General features: G+C 38.3%; 1 protein-coding gene across 1 annotated transcript; it reads left to right on the top strand.

Annotated features, from left to right (window-relative positions):
* The first annotated feature begins 2,020 nt into the window (after positions 1-2,020).
* LOC139194339 (uncharacterized) lies at positions 2,021-2,587 on the top strand. The gene is made up of 2 exons (XM_070818647.1): positions 2,021-2,210; positions 2,292-2,587. The coding sequence occupies exons 1-2, from the start codon at positions 2,021-2,023 to the stop codon at positions 2,585-2,587; spliced, it is 486 nt and encodes a 161-aa protein (XP_070674748.1).
* The last annotated feature ends 7,789 nt before the right edge of the window (positions 2,588-10,376 follow it).

Raw genomic sequence — 10,376 nt, 5'->3', positions numbered from 1 at the left:
AATAGGTAATAATTCAAAATTTATTTCATCCATCCTCATCAAATCCTCTCCACAAGGTAACTCCCAAATCATTCCCTTTTTATTATATTAATTAGCTAATCAATTAGGAAATTATTCTATTAATTAGCTAATTAATTAATTTATTATTTAATTATTCCTAATTAGCTACAAATGATGAACCTCACCCAAAATACCAACCAAGTGGCCGGTCCTCCTCCTCCCAAAGGGGTCGGCTACACCCCTATAAATACTACCTTATTCTCTTCAAAACTCATTTCCAATTATCTTGCGAAAAACTCTCTGAAATTCTCCAAACATTTTTCCGTCAAAATTCTAACTTTGGCATCGGAGGTTCTTCGGCCAAAGCCCCCCCCATTCATCGTCTGCGCGCGAGGCTCTTGGCCTTAACCTAAGGTGTTATTTGTTTTGTAGGTGCAATTTTGTCCAAGATCAAGGAGGAAGAAATTTGCATCCACAAATTGGTGCTTTCATTGAGAGAAGAGTCACACACTCGAAGAAGTCTCTCGCATCTAAGGTTTTTGTTTCCTTTCTTATTTGTAGATTTTTCGTACATTCTTATTCTAGGAATTTTTTACTTCTAAAAATCCTTTGAGAAAACGTAAAAGAAAAGTACAAATGGCAAGAGATTCAGAAACCTTGACGAACGGAAATTCAAACGTTCAAGGATTAGGACCACGGTAATCTAAGAGGCTAAACGTGATAATAAGTGGAGCGGCACCACCACCACGAGGTTCCACCACAGCAACCACCGCGGTGGGCACCATGGTAGCCACCCCCAACGAGGTCCATGGTGCCATCACCACGGCCCGAGTCGTGCCATCTAAGCAAGCCCAAGCCGTGCCATCCAAGGCCCACGGCACCAAGGCCACTGCCCAAGCCATGTCACTCCAAGCCCAACGCGAGCCCAATGCATTGCTGAACCGAGCCCAAGCCTCGCACCCGCATGCACCACACACTGAGCAGCCAACTTCCGTGGCCCAGCCTACTCCTGTGGCCAATCCTGCTCTCACGGCCTCACTTCCGCAGCTCAGCCTGCTCTTGTGGCCCAGCATGCTTCCGCCGAGCAGCCCATTCCCGTGGCCCAGCCTGCTCTCGTGGCCTTCCAAGCAGCCCAAATCGGTCCAAGACTAGTTCCACCGTCCCGGCTTCAAGTTTCTGGGCCTACAATTGAACCGAGGGCATTTCACCACACTTTTATGCTGATTTGACATTCCCCAACTCAAATCTCGCACCCGGAGTTTACCACACTTCCACTACTCAAGGAGACACATTCCTTCCAATCTAAATGGTGAACAACACTTGTCCCGACAAGTATTAGAGTTGACGAGCGCCCTAGCACAATAGACGACCTTGGTAAATCATCTTTTGCAATGCATCGAGATCCAACGTGCCCCAGATGAGGTGTCCCAAAGTAGGATAAGGGTAGACGAGGAACTTCTCCAACAGCGTCATGGCAAGCAGCCACTCAACCAACCACGAACCGAGCGTTCAGGTTGCGTACACTCCCGATTGGACCCTCGAGATTACGTATACCCCCGTCTAAGCGCGCAGAGGAGCATGCATTCTCGACTAGGCCTACGAACGAGCATACATTCACGGTTGGGGCCACACTCCGATAATCAACATAGGCAGCCTTCCAAGAGAAGCATTCATTTGCAGCTAGGCCCGCAATGAGCATCATCCACATCACATCGGAGTAGGCAGCACGACGAACGAAGAGAAGCAGTCGCTCAATCTGGCTCAAGTTCAACCGGCAGCCTGCGAAGAATTCCCTCGCCTTTCAGGAATAGACCACATGTACCGCAGCCGCAGCATAGACGAGTAGATAGCATAGAATAGCAACCTAGACTAGCAGGTCAAGACCAGGGGTAGCCGAGAGCTCCGCTACCCCCAACTAATGCAAATTTAGGAAGAGGTAGAGAGACTCCTCAATGAACGATTGCGTGATTTCCAACGCAATGAAGTGGCCGATGAAGCACTACGATGGGATATAACCAACATGAGCAAGTCACCCTTTACGGACGAGATCGAGCAGGCAAAGCCTCCAGGCAAGTTTAACTTGCCACATTTCACATCTTTTAAAGGAGATAAAGATCCAGATAGGCACTTGAAGCACTATCGAAGCACGATGGTCCTTTATCGGAATAACGATGCCCTTATGTGCAAAATATTCGCCACCACTTTGCAAGGCAAGGTGTAAGATTGGTTTCACACCTTGCCACCACGATCCATCCGGAGTTTTGATGATCTTTCCTTGGTTTTCACCAAAGAATACTCATCCTACCGCTCGATCAAGAAAAAGTCCGACCACTTGTTCAACGTGAAGAAAAACCCAAAGGAGTTGCTCCGCGACTACGTGAAGAGGTTCAAAGCAGAGAAGGCAAAGATTGTTGGATGCGACGACTCGATAGCAAGTGCAGCCTTCCAAAAAGGACTCCCAGCAGACCACCCACTGTTCGGAGAAATGATCATGAAAGAAGATCTAACTCTAGCAAACTCCTTTGCTTTGGCAGATAAGCATACACTTTGGGACGAGGCTTGGCGAGCAGACAAGGCACCCGAGTAGCCTCGAAAAGAGTCGGCGTGGCTCAAAGGAAGGAGGATGGAAAGCAGCCCAACAAAAGCAGGCATGAGGCCAAACGTAGGGACCGAACCACGACCAAAGAAGGCTTGACGACCAAGAACTACTCTAAGTTCTCAATTCCGATCCACCAAATCCTTCGCGACATCAAGAACGAGCCATGGTTCAAGCTGCCGAAACAATAACAGGGAGATACTTCCAAGTTGGATCACACCAAATACTGTGCATTCCACCGAGGTCCCGGTCACACAACCGACGACTGCTACACTTAGGAAGAACTACCTAGAAAGCTCGTGAAAGAAGGCAAGGTCGACAGATATTTGGACAAGCCAGTTGCGCATCCTAGAAGGAATGCAGACGATGACGAGGAGCCGCCAACCTAGACGATTCGAATCAATGGCATATTCGCCAAATCCGAGCACTTGGGGGTTACCAACAACTCCAAAAAGAGAAAGATCCAGCAGGCTCTACTAGTCTCGCAGGTCCAAGCAGTCAACACCCAACCTGGACCCATAATTGGTTTCACCGAGCAGGATGCAGAAGACGTCGATTTCCTACACGACGACGCACTAGTAGTATCTATCCAACTGGCCCACGCCATAGTCGATAGAATCATGGTTGGCAATGGAAACGCAGTCAACCTACTTCAACTCTTAGTCATTCAGAAGATGGGCCTGGAAAGCAAAATCATACGCCGAGCAGAGGTGCTCACCAGATTCAACGGGCACACCTCGACTACCACCGGCTACATCACACTTGACGTGAAAACACCACCAGTTGTCTCAAAGCAAACGTTCACGATCATAAGCGACCCATCTCCCTACAATGGGATTCTTGGGAGACCTTGGTTAATCAAGCTGGATGCCGTCACTTCCGTCTAGTATCAAAAGATTCGATTCCGCATCTCGGGAGGAGGAGTCGGAGAGATCAAGTCCGACCAGGCCACATCTCGACGATGCACTGTGCAAGTATTGAAGGAGTCAAAGAAGATGACCTTTACCCCTGTAGAGGCTACCGAGGTCCAAAATGACGAAGAAGCATTTTCACAAAAAGCATTTTCAACCATTTTACAAGCACTTCTAAACGAGCCCTTAATTAGTTGTAAACTAGAAATTACTTGCAATAAGAAGCTTCCATTATTAAACCCGAAAACCATTGGATTAAGCTGGGAATACATACTTTGGCCAAAAAAAAAAAATTAAATTAAATTCTTAGTACTTTTTAGGGCCTCCAATTCACTTTCGCACATGGCCCTTGAAATCTCAGGGCCGGCTCTGGGTTAGAGCAAGTTGAGGTAAGTTTAATTAGAACCTGAAATTTGAGTTTTACTCCAAGGGTTGGAGTAGGTCTTATGGTCGACATACATGTATTGCTCCTTATTACCAAGTTTCCTAATTAACTTGGTACGACTTGTATAGAACTGCTTTTAAAATGACTAAAAAAACTTTTAGAAAAAATATTTTTGTATTTCAAAATCACTTAAAGTGCTTCCTACAAGAAGCACCGGTTATGTGCTTCTTGCATGAAGCTATAAAGTATTTTTCCAAGTTTCATTTGCCATTTCACTAAAAGATTGGTTCCAAAAGCGTTTTCAACCATTTTACAAGCACTTCTAAACGAGCCCCTAATTAGTTGTAAACTACAAATTACTTGTAATAAGAAGCTTCCATTATTAAACCCGAAAACCATTGGATTAATCTGGGAATACATACTTTGGTCAAAATTGATGGAAAATAGATGATTGGATAAGGCTAATTAGTTAATTACAGTCCTAAAGTCCCTAAAATAACTAGTTAATTTTGAAGAAATTGGATGATCTTCTCATCATTTGGCTCTAATTTACTCTGTGCTTATGTAAGAGTTGAGCCTATAAATTAAGACTTAATTATTTAGGACATATACATATTAAGAACAAACTGGTTAGACCGATTTTGTGAGGATGCGGCCGGAGAGTTGTTCCAACTTTCACATTATATAGTCAAAAAATCTTAAAAAGACTTATAACAAGTTTGGCTACTCGATCGCCTCATTGCTAATTAATTTTAAGGTGAAATCTTAACTTCCTTTATATAAAACTAGCAAAGGTCACACACTCTGTTAGTTGAGAAATATAGTGTTTATATTTTTTAAATATTTGTATTTTAATATTTTTATGAGAGGAGTTATTTGTTTTTAATAGGTTGGCAAACATCCTAAAAAAATAGGGGTTCGCAGTTAGGAGAGAGAGAATAAGTTGAGAGGATATTGATAAAGTAACGTAGTTGTGAGGTTTAGAAAAAAAAAACAAGAAAAACTTATTTGTACAAAATTACTTTAATGGCCACATTGTTTTTTTTTTTTTTTCTAATATCTTCTTTCAGTTTTGTATTGAAAGGGTATAGAAATAATTTTAAGTTTTTCATTGACAAGCAGTGTTTTATTAATATGTAATTTAGATTAGATTGACCACACGTGTTCTATGTCTTGAACATAAGTATAGCAGTTGAACTTGGTTTTCAACTATATATATTAAGCGAAATAGTCACCCAAGATTTTCAATTATTTTTCTCTCATGCATACAGAAGTTAAGCTTTAGCGACACACATCCAAAAAAACCTGCAAATGATGTAGACCAGTGATTGATTGAAAAAGAAAGTTAAGATGAAGAAATTTGAGTAAGGTGAATTTGCATAAAATGGGTTTGAAATGGTAGAGAAATGCATAAAGCATTGTTGTGGAGTAAAAAATAATCATAAAGCGACATGTGGAGTTTTGGGTTTAAATGACAAAATTACCCTCGAGGCGCACTGGGATTCCTACGCGCAAGCAGTGGACAATCATCTATCGACCAAGTCAAAAGTGCCCAAAATAGGTAATAATTCAAAACTTATTTCATCCATCCTCATCAAATCATCTCCACAAGGTAACTCTCAAATCATTCCCTTTTTAGTATATTAATTAGCTATCAATTAGGAAATTATTCTATTAATTAGCTAATTAATTGATTTATTATTTAATTATTCCTAATTAGCTACAAATGATGAACCTCATCCAAAATACTAACCAAGTGGCCGGACCTCCTCTTCCCAAATGGGCCGGCCACACCTCTATAAATACTACATCATTATCTCCAAAACTCAATTCCAATTCTCTTACTAAAAACTCTTTGAAATTCTCCAAACACTTTTTCCTCAAACTTCTAACTTTGGCATCGGAGGTTCTTCGGCCAAAGCCCCCCCCAAATCATCATGGGCACGTGAGGCTCTTGGCCAGCTAAGGTGTTATTTGTTTTGTAGGTGCAATTTTGTCTAAGATCAAGAAGGAAGAAATTTGCGTCTACAGCTGCTGGTTCCAAGTTGAAAGGAAAGTTGCAGCCCACACCACCCTGCTTTGCACAATTGATGGGTGGACAAAATCCGATCGGGTGGCAATATATTTGAGGTCTATCAACCCTTGCCAAGGGTCCGCCCTTTCCTAGATATTATTTTTGGACAAAAACCGTTTCCTAGATAACAGAGACCAGATTCTTGTCAACTATAAAGAGTTTGAATGTGATTCATTACAAATAAAAGAAAATTAATGAAAATGGTTTCAAATCTTTACATTTTAATAAAAAATCACCTACTAACCTTATTTTATTATAAGGACAAAAAAATAATTATATAAACAAAAAAGAAAGAAAAGAAACCCAACTTGCGCTGGGGCCCATACCTCCCTTCCCTTCCACATTCCACTTTTTTCTCCCATCCCATTGTCAGCTACATTAATAGATTTTTTTTTTTTTTTTTTTTTTTTTTTTTTTTTTTTTTTTTACTTAGAATAAGAAAAATACTTCAAATTGAATTACATTCTCCAGTTTTATTTTTGTGGTGTTGTTTCCCAATAGTAGTTATGATGGCGAGAAGCTTTTCAATGTACTCAAAACACAAGATGGTACACTCTATACAAGTTGTGAGATTCTTGTGTTAAAAAATTAATAACATAAAAAATAACATTTTCCAATACTTACATAATAACACGTGGTATACCATTTGTGTTGCGGGCACAAGGAAAAATTTCTCCAAGATGACACCCAAGCTCAAAAAATGGGATGGAGAGCTACATTTATTATTGTAGGTATGTAAAAAATATGACGAAATTTTAATTTGGTAATTGAAAACAGCTTTTTAAATATAATTACTCAGAACATAATCTTCTCAAGGTTTTGGTCTAAATAGTCACTTCTGGGTTCATCGTTTTCGACGCAATGAGTGCTTTTACAGGACCAAAAAGGGTCTAAGTTTCAAACATTATGAAACTAAACCAAGAATTAAACACTATTTATAAAACTTTACCAATAAGTAGACACTATTCATAAAACTAAACCAATAAGTAGACACTATTTATGAAACTGGACTGATAAGTAGACACTATTTATGAAATGAAAACAAGAATTAGGCATTATTTCTAAAACTAAACCAATAGGTGAAAACTATTTATGAAACTGGACTATACACTATTTATGAAACTAGAGTAAGAACTATACAATAATTATGAAACACGACAAAAAATTAGCCACTATTATGAAAGTGGACCAATAACTAGACACTATTTATGAAACTAGACTAAAAAATAGACACTATTTATAAAACTGTACTAATTACTATACATTCTTTATGAAACTGGATCAAATAACTAGACATTATTTATGAAATATGACCAAGAACTAGACACTATTTATGAAAGTAGACAAAAAACTAGGCTCTATTTATGAAATTGGACCAATAAATAGTATAGTACCGTTCAGTTTCATAAATAGTGTTCAGTTTCATAAACAGTGTAGGACGCGCGTCAGTTTTTTATTTATTTTTAATTGTGTCCTTTTCATTAAAATTTAAGTTTTTTTGTCCTTTTTATTAAAATTTAAAGGTTTTTCATTAAAATTTAATTCTTTTTTATTAAATAAAGTTATATCATGGTTTTTGTTTAAAATAAACTTAGCCCAAACCCTTTTCATGAAAGTTCCCAAGTAAAAATAGAGACCTGATTCTTGAGCAAATTGAGAGACAATGTGATTGGAATTTCTTGGCAAAATCATGGTCAAATGGTCTTTGAAATTGACCCACACCATCAAGATGGTCTTTGAAATTGAAAATCAATCAATGTAGTCCCTGAAAATAAGTGTCACAAACAGTGACGGATCTAGGATTTTAACATCGGGTGGTCCCAATATAAAAGCTCTAGAAAAATTAAACAAAAGTAACATTGAATAATTAAACGAAGAATTACAATTTTTCATTCATATTTGTACAAACAACATTACAAGCTACAAAGACTAAATTTCTCCACGACGAGATTTCATACTTTGATAACCTGTCATGATAGTTTCATTGTCAATACAAGAAAAAATATATTTCTCAGTGTAACAACTAAGCTATCATTTAACCATTGAATCCCTATTTTGTTGCGGAGTGAACCCTTAATGATATTCGTGACAGAAAATGCTTTCTATCATACCAATGAATCAAAATAAAAAACAATGTTAATTGGTAAAGCTAAAACAATATAAAAGAACTACCAAAACATGGTGCAAATAATATAAAAAAAATTATAATAAATTATCAAAAACAAAAATCTACTATGAATGTAACATTTTATATTTATTAATTGAAGGAAAAATTAGTATCCGATCCCTAGTTACTATTGTTCATTGACTGAGACCTAATTAGTTTTCAAATTTTGATTGAAGTCTCCAGCATTAATGTGATAATGAATTTACATATTTATTACATAATTTTTTAAAATAAAAATTAGTAATTGATTTAGGGTTTGAATATCACACCTCTATTAAACTCCTAATTAATTTTCAATTCATAAAAGGTTTCTGCGAGCAGGGGTAAAGGCTTAAATACATCCAACACGGGACGCAGCTCAAGGAAGGCAAGTGCTGGTACCTCTACTTCTCATGGTTCATGCCAAGGTGGTCCTGTAAATGGAATTGTCGTGGTAAACGATCCATTTGTTCCTTTCATCCATGAACAATGTGTTGGAACCAATCAAATGTCAATTGCACAATATATAATAATTTGTACAGTTTATTTCGAATGAAAAATTCAACAACAAATACAATATATCAAAATATAAACACTTAATGAAATTACATACAAAATCATAAATCACTAACTTGTACTTTGGATAGAGGCTTGTAGAAGCAATCTCCTAAGACAGAAATTCACCTCTACACTTGTGCAGTAGTTCAACGGACGTCTATCTTGCATGATACAACTATCTAATCCAAGTTCTTGCACTCGAACTTGGATTCTTAGCGAATTGGTTGTGGTATTTCTCTGCAAAAATATGAAAAAGAGGCGATGGAATTCTATATTCGTTTCTGATATAAAAGCCATATATATAATGGCATTTGTCAACAGTTTGTGAACGGTTAAGGACGTTTAAACTTATCCTTTCAGAAAGGATATAACTGTTCTTATCCTTTCGTAAAAACTGTATCCTTAAAATCAAAAAGGAAAAAATTAAACTTGTGTTTTTCGAAAAATTAAACTTACATTTTTTGTCAACCCGAGACCTATCTTTGACATTTAATATATATACCCAACCCCTCCACGTCTAAGGAGGGAGGTTCTTGACTTTGGCTAATTTCTTTCAGAGTATAAGTGAGGGAAAACACTTATAAAGTGGACATGTCAAAGATGTATGGGCGATGTGGGACTTTTCAAGTCCCTTTACAGTCACAGGTTCCAACACAATGTACCGAAATAAATGGCTCCCCTTAATCAGCAGTCCGAACACTAGAGGAATTGAATTTATTAGTTGCATGCTCAATACCAGATGCTCTCCTGATGGCAGAACCTGAGGAACCATGTAGAGGAATGCTATTCGAGGATGCTAGAAGTTCAAACGATTTGAGAAATCTCTGTCCTTTGGTAAATGCCATAATGGACGAGCAAGTTCCAGAAGCTTGTAACACAAACCCTCCATTTTCAGATTCAGCTCCCAATGCAACTCAATACCACATATCATGGGCAGGTAAGAAACGAAGAGTGTAACCATAAATGCGACATATAAAGAAGACATTATTAGGTTTTGTGTGTCGATGAGTTCGATATTGTGGAGCTGAAAGAGGAAGTGACAGAGAGATTAAAACTGGAAGGGGGCACATTCGACATCAAATATGTGGATGATGACCTTGAACGGCTTCTGGTAGCCTGTGATGCAGACCTGCAGAATTGTCTGGAAGTTTGTAGAACGTCAGGCAGCAATATGATCAGACTCTCGGTTCATGGCATAATGTTCAATCTCTTGCAAGAGCACGTAAGGATGACGATTAAATTGTAAATATGGTTAGTTTTTAAGGGAAGGTATAAGTTTTTTATTTTCTTTGTTATTGCCAAGGTGTAGGTATTGATTCTTTGGGATTTGCATCATTTTTGCTCCCTCAATACCTCAATTTCAATGGATTGTATATTACACGCAGGGAGCGCAGCAACCAAGGTGCATAGCGAAGCGTAGCAATTTGTACTTGGATGGGCCCCGGAAAGCAACGTAGGAAACAGCGAAGTGTGAAAATAGGAAATTAAAATTCAAAGGGATCAGATTAGATTTGAATTGTATTGGACCTGAAATGAATCATGTCTATTTATATCCTAAAACCACTCAACGACTAGACTTCTAGGTCTTTCAGCCAACTCACTTTGGATATAGTCTGGAGTATGCTAGTGTATCATTGTCAAGAGCTTACAGCACTAGCTACTTGAAAATACGACCATAATATACAATGGGCTCGTAGCTTAAGTGG

The sequence above is a fragment of the Malus domestica genome, chromosome 03 (assembly GCF_042453785.1).
Source record: "Malus domestica chromosome 03, GDT2T_hap1".
Classification (NCBI taxonomy): domain Eukaryota; kingdom Viridiplantae; phylum Streptophyta; class Magnoliopsida; order Rosales; family Rosaceae; genus Malus; species Malus domestica.
Note: the sequence above shows the minus strand (reverse complement) of the source record. Positions and strands in the feature narration are given on the sequence as shown.

Bases quoted from the DNA above. Each gene is read 5' to 3' on its own strand.
- LOC139194339 (XM_070818647.1), top strand. From the start codon at position 2,021: ATGAGCAAGTCACCCTTTACGGACGAGATCGAGCAGGCAAAGCCTCCA. The intron at 2,211-2,291 runs GCAAGGTGTAAG...TTTTCACCAAAG, and splicing joins ATTCGCCACCACTTTGCAAG to AATACTCATCCTACCGCTCG.